This window comes from Oryx dammah, unplaced genomic scaffold, assembly GCF_014754425.2.
Source record: "Oryx dammah isolate SB20612 unplaced genomic scaffold, SCBI_Odam_1.1 HiC_scaffold_2, whole genome shotgun sequence".
NCBI classification, from domain to species: Eukaryota; Metazoa; Chordata; class Mammalia; order Artiodactyla; family Bovidae; genus Oryx; species Oryx dammah.
Window position 1 is genome coordinate 184,179,334 of NW_024070186.1, and position 16,215 is coordinate 184,195,548.

The following is a 16,215-nucleotide window of genomic DNA, read 5'->3' on the forward strand; positions in this document are numbered from 1 at the left end:
AAAGTGAATTTTCTTCATACACTCAATCCCAAGTTTCACATATTCTTTTCCCAGAAATAACCACTGTTACTAGTTGGTTTTTCTTCTTCCATAGATATTTTATGCATAAACAAACATGTAAGTCAGTAACACTTCCCCCTTACTTTAAAACCTAAATAATATATTACATATATATTGTTTAGTACTTGCTCCTCCCTTCCCATTATTAATAGAGATTAAATAGTCTTTATATCTGTGGGTTTAGATCCACCTCATTAAAAAAAAAGTCTCAAGGTGTGGTGTCTGTACACTTAGATCCATCTTTCTTTCTTGTTTTTAATTTTTGGCCATACCACGACGCAAGCCATGCAGGATTGGTGATTGGTGATTGAATCTGCACCCCCTGCAGTGGAAGTGTGGAATCTTAACCACTGGACCAGCAGAGAAGTCCCTCACCTCATTCTCTTCATCTCATGTTATAGCTATATCACAGTGGTTCCCAATCTAGGGTGACTTTGTATCCCACCCTCTCCAGTCAAGAGAAGACTTTGGTTATTAGGACTGGGGTTTTTACAAACATCCAATGTGGGTAAAGGCCAGGAATGTTGCTAAATATCACACCAAACACAGGACTTCCCTGGTAGTTCAGACGGAAAGAGCCTGCCTGCAATGCAGAAGACCCTGGTTTGATCCCTGGGTTGGGAAGATCCTTTGGAGAAGGAAATGGCAAGCCACTCTAGTATTCTTGCCTGGGAAATCCCATGGACAGAGGAGCCTGGCAGGCTAGAGTTGGACATGACTTAGGATTTAAACAACAATAAACATTACCTAGTAAACAACAACAATATTAAAAATCAGAGACATTACTTTGCCAACAAGGTTCATGTAGTCAAAGCTGTGGTTTTTCCAGTAGTCATGGATGTGAGAGTTGGACTATAAAGAAAGCTGAATGCCGAAAAATTGATGCTTTTGAACTGTGGTGTTGGAGAAGACTCTTGAGAGTCCTTTGGACTGCAAGGAGATCCAACTAGTCTATCCTAAAGGAAATCAGTCCTGAACATTCATTGGAAGGACTGATGCTGAAACTGAAACTCCAATACTCTGGCCACCTGATGTGAAGAACTGACTCACTGGAAAAAACACTGATGCTGGGAAAGATTGAAAGCAGGAGGAGAAGGGGACAACAGAGGATAAGATGGTTGGATGGCATCACCGACTCAATGGATATTAGTTTGAGCAAGCTCTGGGAAGTGGTGATGGACAGAGAAGCCTGGTGTGCTGCAGTCCATGGGGTGGCAAGGAGTTGGACATGACTGAGAGACTAAACTGGACTGAACTGAAACAATATCAGGACAGTCCCCACAATAAAGAACTATCTGGCCTCAATTGCCAATAGTGCTGAGACTGATAAATTTTGCTGTATAATAACTCAGTTAACCAGATTCTCTGTTGATCACATTTAGGTGGTTTCTAATATTTTGATATATAGACTCTGCTGTAGTGACAATGGTATAAATTGGAGTTCTTAGTTGCAGACGATATGATTTATTTTAGTTTAAGCAGAAAGGGATTATAATAGGGGGTGACCACATTTTTGAGAACGTTAACAGTCAAGCTTGAGGGACTTCCCTGGTGGTCCAGTGGCTGAGACTCCTCACTCCCAGTGCAGAAGGCCCCTGGTCAGGGAACTAGATCCCACCTGCCATAACTAAGGTCGAAGATCCCAAGTGCTGCAACTAAGACCTTGTGCAGCCAAATAAATAAATATTAAAAAAATTAAAAACAACATGTAGGCTGGTCTGAGGGCTGCTGCATTCCATACCACCAGACTGCATTTGGGGCTTTGAGGGAGAAGCAAAAAAAGACAGAACTCTGAAGTACTAGGGTTCACTGCTATCTGCAGGGCGAGCAGAGGAGGAGAAGGCAGGGAAGAAGCTAAATGGCCAAAGGGAAAGGTGGGAGGGGGAGCAGGGATGGAGACTTTGAAGGACAAGTGAGAGGCCCCTTTGTTTCAGAAGAGGTTCACTGAGAGAGATAAGCCTGGAAAAAGAGTCATGTGAGGGAGCGTTTCAGAAGTCACAGTTTGAGCCTGTTACCAGCGCTAGCGTGCTGCTCTATGAGCGCTGTTCCCTACCCACGGCTTCGACTCTGCCATCCCTTCTGCCGGTTCCAGCACTTCCTTGGCTGGTTCGTGAACTCCCCCTTACCCTGGCTTCAGTGTTTCCACCTTTCTTTCCTCTTCTGTGGTTGTCTACTTGCTGGATGACTCGCTCTCCCGGAAGTTTCCACAGTCCTTGATTTCAAGTTACATCAGTTACCACATTTGATCCAAGTACACTTTGGATTCGGTGGGTCTCACCCGCATCTCACCCCCAGGCAGAAGGTCCTTTTTAATCCTTCCCTCTCTAGGTCTGCCCCAGGCTTGGTACATACTATGCAGTGCTCAAGCGATGTTTGCTGAAGCACAGGAGTTAAGGGCAGAAATTCTGAAGCCAGGTTGCCTGGGCTAGGAACCTAGCTTTTCCACTTTCTGTGTAGCCCTGGGCACAGTTTTTAACCTTTCCATCCCTATTTGTTCATCTGTAAAATGTAATCCTCAGGTCAACATTTTACTGTGAAGAAGAAAATTAAACAAGCTATATTCGGCACTCAGAACAGTGCTTAATACTCAGAAAGTCTTATCAAAGTGCTATGTTATTATCAATACGTTCTCTATATAAATATTATTAGTATTTATTTATTTTTGGCTGTGCGCAGGCCTTTCTCTAGCTGTGGCGAGCGAAGGCTGCTCTCTAGTCGGTGCGTGGGCTTCTCACAGCAATGGCTTCTCTTGTGGAGCATGGGCTCTAGGGCGCACAGCCTCAGTAGTTACGGCTCCTGGCTCTACAGCACAGCCTCAACAGTTGCGGCGCACAGGGTTGGCTGTTCCAATGCATGTGGAATCTTTCCAGATCAGGGATCAAATCCGTATCATCTGCTTGGCAGGTGGATTTGGAAACCCTATAAATACTATTATTAGATGTTATCTTTGTTATTAAATTGCTTCATCTATTTTGTACCCTAAAGCATCCTTGTTACTCAGAACAGTCCCTGGAACTCTGTAGATACTTTTTATATATTTGCAGAATCAATGAATGCATGAGTGATGGAATTCCCTCTGTTTGTCCTCATTCTAGTGTGACAGTGCCCTTGCAGTAAGGCTGGGGTGGGTGACAGGGTGTTCAAGTGCCATTAGGGCCTAAATCAGAAATTTAGAAGTTTGTGGGTATAGTCCACAAGCATTTCTCTAGGAAAACGTGTCTAAAACGTGTCTACAAACGAAGTTCTGGTAACTCAGGTCAAAGGTAAATTGGGAGGGAAAATCTGTATGGCACATTAGTAGATACTTTCAAATTTCCTTCTCTAGGAACTTTGACTAGAGCGCAAGTTGCAATTTAATTTGAATTTCACATTTTGTCCTCGTTCTTATAGAGAGTGAAAAGACTTCAGAATACTGCAAAGTGTTCATATAACCAACAAAAGGAGTGTTTTGTAGCTGCACAGACCTGGATTCGAATCAGGATACGTTCTATAATCACGGATTGTTCTTTGTCGGAGTCTTATTTTTCTTATCTATAAAATGGAGATAGCTTACTTTCTTCATAAGACTGTGTTGGGAAAGCATTTAATTGTGCATTTTGAAACCACTTCAGCTCTATACAAATATGTTACTACGGGATCTCCACATTGGTTTCTTGATAGAGTTTCAGGAAAACATCTGTGAAAGGGTGGGAGATACCTATCTAATCTCAACGCTCTTTGAGATCCGGAGGGTTTGGGCTTTCCCGTCCAACAGCTAGTCAAGGGTCAAGGCTTGAGGACGCTGGGTGGGCGATCAGTGCTTGATCAAACTAGGACCGAAGGGTCTGGGCTAAACTCCCTGCTTTATTTCTTTCATGTCAAAAGTCACAATGTACAAACCCTGATAAGGACTCAAGAGAAGTAAGCCAAAAAGACGATGAGTGAAAACCGAGACGCTGAGAGAGGGTCTGTGTCTGTTGTCTTGGGAGGAACATTAGAGCCAGAGAGGGAGGATGTGTCGGAGGGAGTTCGCGTCTGAAAAAGTGGAAGGGGAACGGAACGCAGGAACTCCACACCCCGAGTGAAAGTGAGGCCCAGTGAAAGGGGCCAGCCCGAGGAATTTCGGTTCCCGCCCTACGACTCCCGGCTTTGACTACAGTTCCGCCCGCAGCAGCCCTGGGCCCCTTGCCCCGCCCCCAGGGGTTAGTCGGATCGTACCATTATGCCATCCTAGGGGCGGAGGTGAAACGTGAGCTAGTCTTACAAAGCAAATAGTTCTTTGTCAGAAACAAAAGGATTATGTATATGATCTGAGCGATTCTTAGTTAATATATTTCCTTTCTGCCTGCTAGGATCCTCTATACTCCCTGAAGAGTGCCAGGAGTCCAGCCATGTTTCCCCCTTTCCTTTCCGTAGTTGGTACGTTCCCCCGGGAGACGTAGGCGGGGAGGCGTACATAAACCTCGACGCAGGAGGCGGGGTTGCTCAGTCCTCGAGGCGTCGGTGCTCTGTAGTGTTGGAACCTTGTTGCTTGTCGGCCTGTGCGCGCGTGCGCGGACATGGCCTCAAACGGTATGTAAGGGCGCGAGGCGATCGTGGTGCGCCGGCCCCGGACCTCATTCCCTCCCAGTCCGGCTTTTGTTTTTCGGTGGGACCCGAGCGGCTATCGAGTGCAGGATCTTTTCCTCGCACCACTGGCTGGAAGCAGCGGAGAGGGGTGGAAGGGGGAGGCCGATGTCGCCATTTTGTTTTGCTCCTCTGGCGCCTCGCGTGGGGCGGGAGGTCGTCCCTTCGTTGCCTCCTTCCTTGAGGTGAGGGTTGGGAGAGACGCGGCTTAGTGATTGGGAATGGGAGGCACGGATGGAAATGCTCGGTCTCCGTACCCTCTTCTCCCCCTCGTCCCCAGCCCCGCGCTCGGGCCCGCTTTGTCGCAGTGCTGCATCCGGGCACTCGGAGGAGCGCGCACGCGCTCTGCTAGCCCCTCCTCTCCTTTTTGGCGGCGCGAACCGCCCCCCCCGCTCCGGTCTCCTGTCGGCCCTGCTTTTTGTCGCGAGACCCTCGGCTGGAGGCTCCGCGGCGCGCGTCCGGTTTGGGCCGCGCCCCCGGGGTCCTTCGGGAAGGGGCGGGACCGCCTCGTTCCCGCCTCGCTTGCCACGCGGCCGGAGGCGGAGGCTCGGGGTCTGGGCCGCGCGCCCGCTTAACGGCTGGGGGTGGGGGGCTGGGGAGTGGTCCAACGGTCTTGAGGACTGGGCCCGAGGCCTTTCCCGCCTGAATTTCCTCTTAACAGAGGTGGGAACTGAAAAGAACGGCCGCCTGGGACCACACCCTCTCTCGGTGCTTTGGCTCTTTCCTGCGGGGGAAGCGCCTCGTTTCCTGTATCGAGGAGATGAGCCGATCAGGCCCGTGCGTCTTCCATGTGGCGTTTTAAAAAGCACTTTCGCTGCTTTGGATTAGCCTAGTCTTCCCGCAGCCCCGAGTTAGGCAAGAGGGATAGGAAAACCCACTCGTTTGGGAGCCACAGGGCTGGGGGCTTGAGTACCAGCCAACGTGCTGATCAGAGTGCTCTCTTCCCTTGGTTAGCTGGCTTTGCACCAGAAGCTCCCATTTCCAGGCTCCAAGATTGGGCAAAGGGTAAAGCGTGGTGTTCTTTGGATTGAGAAAGCGGAGGCTCCCTTCGCAACAATTCTGCCTCTGGCTTGAATTAAAAACCTGTCCTGCTGAAACAGCTGTGTGATTTCAGCCTAACTCTTGGCGATGTCTTCTTCCTCGAGGGGGCGTGGGAAAGAAATGTGTGTAAATCTTTGCAGTTCCTGACATCGATTGAAGTTGCGGACAGGTTGCTGCTGTCCGTTAGCACTCTTGCTTTTTCAAGTACTTAAGGCTTCTTTCTTGGTTTTGTGGAAATGCGCTTTCTCATTGCGTTTTTAATTGTAAGAAAACTTGCCTGGGGTCTCACAGACTGCCCCTTTCCAGTAGAGTTTCGTGAGGGAATTTATACCTCCTTTGTTGATTTTCTTATCTGGGGACCCCGAAGCTTAAGTCTTTTAGCTCTAGTCTATTCTGAGAAATGGCTGAAGGTAATATAATCCTGTTTTTCTTTTGCAGACTATACCCAACAAGCAACCCAAAGGTGAGTGTCCCTTCTGGACTTCTAGAGTTTGTAGAGGGCGAGGGTGGTTAAGGTGTCTTTTCCTGAGAGCACTGTTTTTTCTCCAGCTATGGGGCCTACCCAACTCAGCCTGGGCAAGGCTACTCCCAGCAGAGCAGTCAACCCTACGGGCAGCAGAGTTACGGTGGCTACGGCCAGTCTGCGGACACTTCGGGCTATGGCCAGAGCAGCTACGGTAGTTCTTACGGACAGACCCAGAACAGTGAGTCTTAGTGGGTCACCCCACCGCTTCTGCTTTTTGTGAATGTTGGCTTTTCTTAAACCTAGGCAGTGCTGAAACATTCCCCTTAACTAGTCTTTGACCCTTAAAGCTCTTTGATGTTTTGAGTCCTTTGAAACAAAAAGACTTAATTGGTTTGTAATCCTGCCTCCTTTTATTTTCTGTGACTTTTTAGTTTTCTGTTTATGCTGCTATTTTCCCAATTTCCCCTAAGCATGAAAGTGAAATGAAGGTGGGAGGAATATTCTCTAGAGGGAGAAATGCTTTAGGCTTTTAAAGAGGGAAAATGACTCGCTTGAAGACGTTTGAAGTCAGATGGCATCATATGGATACACCAGGAAGTGGAATTTGCCCTGAGGTCCCTGAAGTGTAAATAAAACGCCTTGTCTTTATTTGTTCTGCATGGGTCGGGCAGATTAAAGTGCTGTTAGTGACAAAAGATCTCTTGGGCTGTGACTAGTGGTGGTCCTGGAGGCTGGCTTTGGGGGTGTGTGGGATGAGATTAGAACCCAAAACTTGAGTAGAAGTTGCAACAGTTTTCAGGTAGAAAGGTAATAGCTATGAGTTGCAAGATTGCCAAGCATTTTCTAAGAAGTTGACTTACCAAGTACAGGAAGCATTAAGTGGTATACAGTGTTGCTCTCAATGCATTCCCTGCCTGTTCTCTTTCCTCATAGCTTTTGACTTCCCTTTGCCTTTCCTTGTAGCAGGCTACGGCACACAGTCAGCTCCCCAGGGATATGGCTCAACTGGTGGCTATGGCAGTAGCCAGAGTTCTCAGTCCTCGTACGGGCAACAGTCTTCGTACCCTGGTTATGGCCAGCAGCCAACTCCTAGCAGCACCTCAGGAAGGTAAGGAGTGGGTGTGGAGAGGACTGCAAAGATTAGGGGTTCAGCAGTGGGAGTAATTATCAGGGGTAATGGAGGAGAGGTGGTCTCTGTTGGGGCAGAGAATGGGATGTACCAGAAGTGAAGTCCTGGACACACTGGCATTGTAACTCTTGTCTTTTTCTCTTCCCCTAGTTATGGTAGCAGTTCTCAAAGCAGCGGCTATGGGCAGCCCCAGAGTGGAGGCTATGGCCAGCAGTCTGGCTATGGTGGGCAGCAGCAAGGCTATGGGCAGCAGCAGAGCTATAACCCGCCTCAGGGCTACGGGCAGCAGAACCAGTACAGTAGTGGTGGTGGCGGCGGCGGAGGGGGTGGCGGAGGTGAGACGTTTTCCTTCTGCTCTGTCTCATCCCTGCTCTTTGTGAGAAATTGTATTCTAGGCCCTTACCCTGAAAGGGTTCTTAAAAACCCCAGCTTTATCTGCATTTCTATTGACGTTTATTCCCTGGCACTCTTGAACTGTTTCATGCCACCCCCAAGTCTGGTTTGTCCTTTTTAAAGGCATGCTTTTCTTTCCTGACAGGTAGCTATGGCCAAGATCAGCCCTCCATGAGTGGTGGCGGCGGCGGCGGCGGTTATGGCAACCAGGACCAGAGTGGTGGCTACGGGGGAGGCCAGCAGGACCGTGGGGGCCGTGGCCGGGGCGGTGGCGGTGGTTACAACCGCAGCAGTGGTGGCTACGAACCCAGAGGTCGTGGAGGTGGCCGTGGAGGCAGAGGCGGCATGGGGTAGGTGTCTTGTGAGCCAGGGAGTACCATCAGTGGGATGGGAGGAGGGTTGCATGAGTCTCCCTTGACGCCTAGTCCTGTAGTGCATGGTTAGTCTGATCTAGGAATTTGTGAGGGCTTTGATTTGGGGTCTTGACTGTTTCTTTTTCGTACATCCATCCCCGTTTTATTTTTGTGAGAACTTGGGAGCCTGAACTTCTACTACACTTCTGTACAGAGATTTGAGTACTGACAACTTTCATCTCTAAAGAAAAAGAAATGTAGGGGTGTATGTGGATTGGAGCCATTGATATCCTAGGCAAGAAACATGGAAGTAAAGGCTTCTTTCTCTGCAAGGGAAACCGATGATCCCACTCCTGGTGACAGGGAAACTTGTTACTTGTATTCCCGTGTGTCCTCTAAAGGAGTTGTCAATGGTTAACCTGACTTGAGCTTCCAGGAATTGGCTACTCTCTCTTCCTGTATTCTCTAGTCACTGAATCCACGAACTGGACTTGTACTAATCTGACGGACTGTAAGGATTTCGTGTGTGACTTGGTTCATGGGGCTCTCTGAAGTGTGCAGACCTTTTGGACAAAGTACAGTACGCTCGACAGTGGTCTCCCGCCCACGTGCTCCACTGTCCCCCTCCCTCCGGTTACTTGTCCAGCTGGACCGTCTTTCCTCCCCTTCCTGCTGAAGCTGAAGTCAAACCTTAGATTTGATGTTAGAGCATTTGTCAAGTCTGTTGGTAAATAACGATTGGAGGCACCCTTCTCTGTCTCTCTTGAGAAGGGGAGGAATGTCAGTGTGTTACTCCTTTTGGGGAAAAAGTAAGTTTTTAAGAAAGAGTTTGTGTATGGTAAGTATTCAGAGTGGGGGGTGGGGGCAGTGCCAAAAACCTTACAGAAATAAGGAAAACTCTTGTGTGCGTGTGTTTATAATGCAAAACTTTAAAAAAAGAAAAGCAACTGTTATGTGACTGTTAACTTGCTCTGCATTTTATGTGCCACAGGTATGAAAGGTGACATTGCAAAATACTCCGCTCTTCTCGCAGTGTAGAAGGGGTGACCCCGGGGGTGGGGAGAGATCAAAACCAGCTCAGTAGTTAGGGAAGGGCTTAGCTAAGTTTTGTCTCGCTTTAAGGGGAAATTGCCTTTGGTTTTGACTTTTTATGGAATGGGGTTGGGTCTGCTTGCTGCTTTCAAAGCAAAAAAAAAAAAAAAATCACAAAAATGTGTTCAGGGCTACCCCAGCCTGGTGTGAAGTGTCTTCTGGGTAAACTGGGGGTAGGGTTTTTTAAACCAACTACTGGGTTGGCAACTGCTTGCGACAAGAGGAAAAACATCTGCTACGTCGGAAGAACGGCCAAGGAAAATGGGTCTTTTTTTTTTTCCTAGAGGAAATAGATATATAACCTTTTAAGCAAAATCCTTAACAATTGTGTCTGAGAAATTGCACACGTGTGTGTGACATGCTCACAGGTCAGACAAGGGGTGGTCAGGAAGGGGAATGTATTTTAGTAGCCACTTGCATTATCATTTTCCCAAAACACCTACCTATGTTTGGGGAATGTTGAACAAAACCAAAAACCGCCCTTTTGTAGCCGTTGGAAGCTTCATGTCCTTTCTTCTAACTTGTCTTCTCCAGCGGAAGTGACCGTGGTGGCTTCAATAAATTTGGTGGTAAGTGAACAGAGTTTCCAAAATTCCCAACTCCCAGCAATGCTTTGTCTGATTGTTCATTTGCAGTTGTCTTAGCGTGTTTTAAGTGTCAAAAGTTTTGGAGTGTCCATATCCACCTCCAGAAAGGGGTGGGGTGGAATGCCACCTGCTGCCAGATGTGTGCTAACTGGAGGCAGGCAGGGAGTAAGACTCAGCAGTCGTCTGGTACCAAATTGGTTTGACCCAGGTTAATAAGAGGTGTTTAGGAGGCCTCTTGACGAGTGTCGCCACACCCGGCAGTTAGTGACCACCGTTACGAGAAACTGGAGAGTGTGCTGGAGCATGTGGTGCCAACTTGGCTTTAGGATCGATCCTTTGATCAGTGTGTCCGAGGCTTGTGTGTGTGTGTGTGTGTGTAACAACCTCCAAACGTTTTAATTCTGGACGAGGGATGAAGTATTGCCCTGCCCTGAGGATGGTGACGTTGGTATATATTTATGTATTAAATACTGAATGGTGTCAATGCAATCCTACATACACGTATTTAAACTCAACTCAGATGGGCTAAATAGCAACTAGCTCTGGGCAGGAAGGTGTGAACTGCTTCCAAGAAAGGTTGGGAGCATGTGTGGCTCATGGGAAATAATCAGGTCTTAATAACAGCACAAACTGAATTCATGGAAAAATGGCAAATTGGAGAAGTCTCCCAGTAAGCTGGAACTTTTCTGGTCTGGTTAACTAACAAAGGGTTTCTTGATTTGTCTCAACATGTAAAGCCAAAGGCTTGGGTTCATGATTTAGGTGTGTCATTGAGTGTGGGTACAACATTTATATATGGTGAATTCAGATAAACTTTGGGCGAAGATGGTCTCTGGAAAAAAAAAAAATAGAGGCTGCATTATGGAAATAAGATTTCTGGTCTGTTCCCTGGGACATGCTTAAAACATACAATAGCTATTTTGTATGATTTTTATTTTCATGTGGTTTTTGGGGAAACAACATGGTTTTAAGACTGGTTTCGAAAGATGACATTAAAAATTGTTCCACAAGGGATAAGTGTCTTTGGTGCTAAAGTTTGGAGAAACTGTATGGATGCATATCACATTGCTGGTGGTGAGCCCATTTCTCTCTGGGGCGAGAGAAGAGGGCCAAGCTATGAGTTGGTTTGTTAACTTCAATGGGTCTCCCTCCTAGCCCTCCCAGTCTGTGCTGAGGACATTTCCCAGCCTGAGCTGGGGGAGGCAGCATTTTCTGAAGTGTGGAGTGACTGTCCCTGTGGGGACTCAAGTTACATGCAGACCTTAAGAAAAGGGGCCTGTGTCTTTCCCAGACCTGCCTAGGGTTTTCTCTGGGCAGGCAACCCAGAACAGGGTTTGGAGTGAGGCTGGCTGTGAGCACTTACCTGGTATTTTGCAAAAGTTTGGATTTGGTGTTAATTTTTTTCCTTGTCTTTCTCAGCCTCTTAACTAACGGCTTCTCTTTCCTTGTTTTTTTGTTTTTTTTTTTTTGTTTTTTCTTCTGTGTCATTTAAGGCCCTCGGGACCAAGGATCACGTCATGACTCTGGTAAGTCTGCAGGTGGCAGGAAGGAAAGGCAAAAGCGGTAGCAGGAATCTGAAGAAGAGAGGGGCTAGAGAATAGCGGGGAAGAGCGTTTAGGAGTAGCTGTGTTTAACAGTGTATTTAACAAAAAAGACACAGGGATGCACTCACTTAGTGTACTTTTTGTTTTGCTTATGTTTGTATACGGCTTCCTTGGTGGGAATGCTGCATTTTAGTGTAAAACTGGTTTCTTGGGGGCCTTCACCTGAAAGTTGACAAACGCTGGTATGGTCTTGGGCAGTTAACTCCTGAGCCCTGGTTTCTTGTATGAATATCAACATGTTTTAAGGGGTAGTTGTAAAACTAAATTTTAATTTGTGAAGCGGCTAGCATACAGGCACTCAGATAATGAAGTAGAGTTGGAGATTTGTTGGACCTACAGCACCAGTACTTTATATTAATTGGTTCAGAAATTTCTTTCTTTGAAAGCTAACTATCAAGTATCAAAGTTCAGGTTAGCCAGTGTCACTGACTTATTTTATCTCTGGTTGTTTCCTGTCTCCGCCTCTCCTGCTGTGTTGGGCAAGCAGAACAGGATAATTCAGACAACAACACCATCTTCGTGCAAGGGCTGGGCGAGAATGTTACAATTGAGTCTGTAGCTGATTACTTCAAGCAGATTGGTATCATTAAGGTACTTATGGGAACTTCTCTGGCAGTCCAGTGGCTGGGACTCCTCACGTCTACTGCAAGGGCACGGGTTTGATGCCTCATTGGGAAACTAAGATTCCCCGCAGCCCCAATAGAAAGTGGCTATGTCCCCCCCAGCCCCGAAAGAAAGACCAAAGAAAGGTACTTCTGGAGCAGAGTGGGTGCATTCTATCAGTGCTGCAGGCTTTGGGATTTCATACCTTAGTGAAAATAGAAGTCTTAATGGTTGCCTGCTTCATTTGTTGAGGAAAAAGCATTAACTGTTGCCATTCCAAAGGGAATCACTTTAACACAGAAAGGTACAATTGATTAAAAAGATGATTAAAACTTTTGAATTTGTGGTCTATAATCTTTGTCATTTAATATTGAAGGGAGAAGCAGTTAACAGTCGATGGCTTTCTTTCAAGTTATGTGTGAAATAGGAAGGTATGGTTTTGATAGTGCTGTATTCTCTTAAGACTGATGTGATCTCATGTTGCTTTCTTCAGACAAATAAGAAAACAGGACAGCCCATGATTAATCTGTACACAGACAGGGAAACAGGCAAGCTGAAGGGAGAGGCCACGGTATCATTTGATGATCCACCTTCCGCCAAAGCAGCTATTGACTGGTTTGATGGTATGTCTGAGGAGGCTGGGGGAGAGGGCAGCTAGCTTGGGGAAACAGGCTGCATTTTGAGGGTTTCTTTGAGTCTTACAAGACTTAACAGCACTACCCTGTTGGTGTAGTCTTATATTTGGTTATGTTTCATGAGATTGTAAACATTTGTAAGAAGGCAGAGTCTTCTCTTGATTGTACCAGGTATACTTTTGGACCCACAGGTCATAGGTCTTAATTAGAAGTCTCTTTTATACCTCCTTTATGTCTTTAGGTAAAGAATTCTCTGGGAATCCTATCAAGGTCTCATTTGCTACTCGGCGAGCAGACTTCAATCGGGGTGGTGGCAATGGTCGTGGAGGCCGAGGGCGAGGAGGTGAGGAGCTCTTTGTGTTGCTGTAAAGAAGTGATGGGGAGAGAAGAGGGAAGGAGGATGGTAAGGGCTTGTGTGGGAAAGGCAGGTTAACCACACTTGGAAGGTGAGCAGACCTGTTCTTGGCTCTGTTCTAGGACCTATGGGCCGTGGAGGCTATGGAGGTGGTGGCAGTGGCGGCGGTGGCCGAGGAGGATTCCCCAGTGGCGGTGGCGGTGGCGGAGGACAGCAGCGAGCAGGGGACTGGAAGTGTCCTAACCCGTGAGTGGAACTGCTCAGTTTTTTTCTCAGCCCTCTTAAGAGTACATGTGCCCTTTGATGTTAAGTTACGTGCCAAGTTGCTTCAGTGCTGTCTGACTCTGCAACCCCATGGACTGTGGATTGCCATTCCCTTCCCCAGGGGATTTTCCCAACCCGGGGATCAAACCCAAGCCTCTTATGTCTCCTGCATTGGCAGGCAGGTTCTTTACCACTAGGACAGACAGAGCTTGTAGTTTCTGCTAATGTCAGGGACAGGCGTGGCCGGGAGTCATCTAGACTGGGCTCAGTAACCTGCAGCCTTTTGTCTCTGCTCCTGAGAAACAGGCCTCTTTGCTTTTCCGAGGCCTCATTCTCCTCATGTATCCTGGCTCACTGGAATCTTCATAATTCTAGGTCTTGGCCATTTCCACCCGCCTCCCACACATTAATTGTCTTATTTTCCTTAGTACCTGTGAGAACATGAACTTCTCTTGGAGGAATGAATGTAACCAGTGTAAGGCCCCTAAACCAGATGGCCCAGGAGGGGGACCAGGAGGCTCTCATATGGGTAAGGAAGAGGCAGAGCTGGTGTTGGGATCTGCAGGGAGGCTAGACAAGGGGAGGGAGGAGGGGTCTGGGGGATGATAGAGGGTTGAATCATGTTTCTTTTTTTCCTAGGCGGTAACTACGGCGATGATCGTCGTGGTGGCAGAGGAGGCTATGATCGGGGTGGCTACCGAGGCCGAGGAGGGGACCGTGGGGGCTTCCGAGGGGGCCGGGGTGGTGGGGACAGAGGTGGTTTCGGCCCTGGCAAGATGGACTCCAGGTAAGTAAGACTAAATTGAAAGGGAACTAGAGCAGTTGACCAGAGGTCATGGGATTGCAGGGTTTGGGGAGCGTGGTTTCATTTTGAGGGCGGGGTTGGGAAGCTGAGACTAACGCTTGGGGAGGAGACAAGGGAAGGAGATTTACCTGGGGGAGCTAGTCTGGATGCCCACGTGCACTCCGGGCCCAGGGAAACGAGCTGTCTCTCTGGGTGGGTAGCAGGGCAGGTTGGGTTTTGGGGGTGGGTGGGTGGGTAGAGAGGTTGGAACCCAGACCTCATGGATGCTCTTTCTTGCAGGGGTGAGCACAGACAGGATCGCAGGGAGAGGCCGTACTAGCCTGGCTCCCGAGGCCTTGGAGCAGCTTTCTTCCTGTACCCAGTGTTACTGCCCTCATTATTTTGTAACCTTCCACCTCCTGATCACCCACGGGTTTTTTGTGTCGGACTATGTAACTGTAACCATACCTCTGGTTCCCATTAAAAACCATCATTTTAGTTAAATTTTCTTCCTTTTCCCCCTCTTCACTCTCCTGGAGTGTGAATGTCCAGGTCAAGAACGTGGGGAGTTTTCCCTCTATTCAGATCAACCAACCTGCCTTGTGGGAACCGGAATAAATTTGTTTGTTCCCGCTCAGCAGGAACTAGAATAAAGTGTTTGATACTTGGTTCAGGGTAGCAAAGGTCAAGTGTATCCTTGAAAGTAGAGATTAAACTTCTCTGTTCACAGTAAAAATCAGATGAATGAAAGGGGTAAATGAAAAACATCGTGTGTTGCCCCCCATTTTTGTCCAGCCATGTGGAAATTTTTCTACTGTGTTGATTGGTGTGCTGATTTTTGTGGGCTTATTTTTAGCAGTTTTGTTCCTTTCAAGGAGTTCTGGCACTTTTCTGAGGGTGGGGCTCAAACAAATTAAACTTTGAGGGTGATGCTCAAGTTTGATTGACGCTGATTAGATCATGAAGTTAACCAGTTGGGTTTTTTTTTCCAGGAAGCGGAGAAACTAACTGAGCACCTGCCTAGTGGCAGATAGACTGTTTCTTCGCAGGTGGAAAACGAAGTGCCTGGGTTCTGTAGCTCTCACAGTCAGGAGATGGTTTGATGCCAGGATGCAGTCCTTGTCATCTTCCAGCTTGATTTTCATTTCTTGCCGTTTCTGAAACAAATTCCTACCCCAAACATTTATTTGCTTCAGTTCAGTTCAGTCACTCAGTCGTGTCCGACTCTTTACGACCCCATGAATCACAGCATGCCAGGCCTCCCTGTCCATCACCAACTCCCAGAGTTCTCAGACTCGCATCCATCGAGTCCGTGATGCCATCCAGCCATCTCATCCTCTGTTGTCCCCTTCTCCTCCTGCCCCCAATCCCTCCCAGCATCAGAGTCTTTTCCAATGAGTCACCTCTTCGCATGAGGTGGCCAAAGTTCTGGAGTTTCAGCTTTAGCATCATTCCTTCCAAAGAAATCCGAGGGCTGATCTCCTTTAGAATGGACTGGTTGGATCTCCTTGCAGTCCAAGGGACTCTCGAGTCTTCTGCAACATACAGTTCAAAAGCATCAATTCTTCGGCACTCAGCCTTCTTCACAGTCCAACTCTCACCTCACATCCATACATTACTCCATACGTGACTCTCACATCCATACATGATCTTCGTTTTCTGAATGTTGAGCTTTAAGCCAACTTTTTCACTCTCACCAAGAGGCTTTTTAGTTCCTCTTCACTTTCTGCCATAAGGATGGTGTCATCTGCATATCTGAGGTTATTGATATTTCTCCCGGCAATCTGGATTCCAGCTTGTGTTTCTTCCAGTCCAGCGTTTCTCATGATGTACTCTGCATAGAAGTTAAATAAGCAAGGTGACAATATACAGCCTTGACGTACTCCTTTTCCTATTTGGAACCAGTCTTGTTCCATGTCCAGTTCTGTTGCTTCCTGACCTGCGTACAGGTTTCTCAAGGGGCAGGTCAGGTGGTCTGGTATTCCCATCTCTCAATTTTCCAGTTTATTGTGATCCACACAGTCAAAGGCTTTTGGCATGGTCAATAAAGCAGAAAGATGTTTTTCTGGAACTCGCTTTTTTGATGATCCAGCGAATGTTGGCAATTTGATATCTGGTTACTCTGCCTTTTCTAAAACCAGCTTGAACATCAGGAAGTTCACGGTTCACGTATTGCTGAAGCCTGGCTTGGAGAATTTTGAGCATTACTTTACTAGCATGTGAGATGAGTGCAATTGTGCGGTA

General features: G+C 47.4%; 1 protein-coding gene across 2 annotated transcripts; it reads left to right on the plus strand.

Annotated features, from left to right (window-relative positions):
• The first annotated feature begins 4,520 nt into the window (after nucleotides 1-4,520).
• FUS (FUS RNA binding protein) lies at nucleotides 4,521-14,641 on the plus strand. Of its 2 annotated transcripts, none has more exons than XM_040260051.1 (15): nucleotides 4,521-4,611; nucleotides 6,145-6,169; nucleotides 6,256-6,410; nucleotides 7,136-7,280; nucleotides 7,452-7,636; nucleotides 7,840-8,044; nucleotides 9,674-9,708; nucleotides 11,220-11,252; nucleotides 11,818-11,921; nucleotides 12,427-12,556; nucleotides 12,810-12,911; nucleotides 13,046-13,169; nucleotides 13,616-13,716; nucleotides 13,827-13,974; nucleotides 14,272-14,641. In XM_040260051.1, the coding sequence occupies exons 1-15, from the start codon at nucleotides 4,599-4,601 to the stop codon at nucleotides 14,309-14,311; spliced, it is 1,545 nt and encodes a 514-aa protein (XP_040115985.1). In that variant the 5' UTR covers nucleotides 4,521-4,598; the 3' UTR covers nucleotides 14,312-14,641. The 2 variants fall into 2 exon arrangements, with proteins under 2 accessions (XP_040115985.1, XP_040115993.1); XM_040260059.1 differs by having other exon boundaries at nucleotides 7,139-7,280.
• The last annotated feature ends 1,574 nt before the right edge of the window (nucleotides 14,642-16,215 follow it).

What these genes read in the sequence shown, in the direction of transcription:
- FUS (XM_040260051.1), top strand. An exon ending in ACCCAACAAGCAACCCAAAG is followed by an intron (nt 6,170 to 6,255) that starts GTGAGTGTCCCT and finishes TTTTTTCTCCAG; the next exon opens with CTATGGGGCCTACCCAACTC. An exon ending in GACTGGAAGTGTCCTAACCC is followed by an intron (nt 13,170 to 13,615) that starts GTGAGTGGAACT and finishes TATTTTCCTTAG; the next exon opens with TACCTGTGAGAACATGAACT.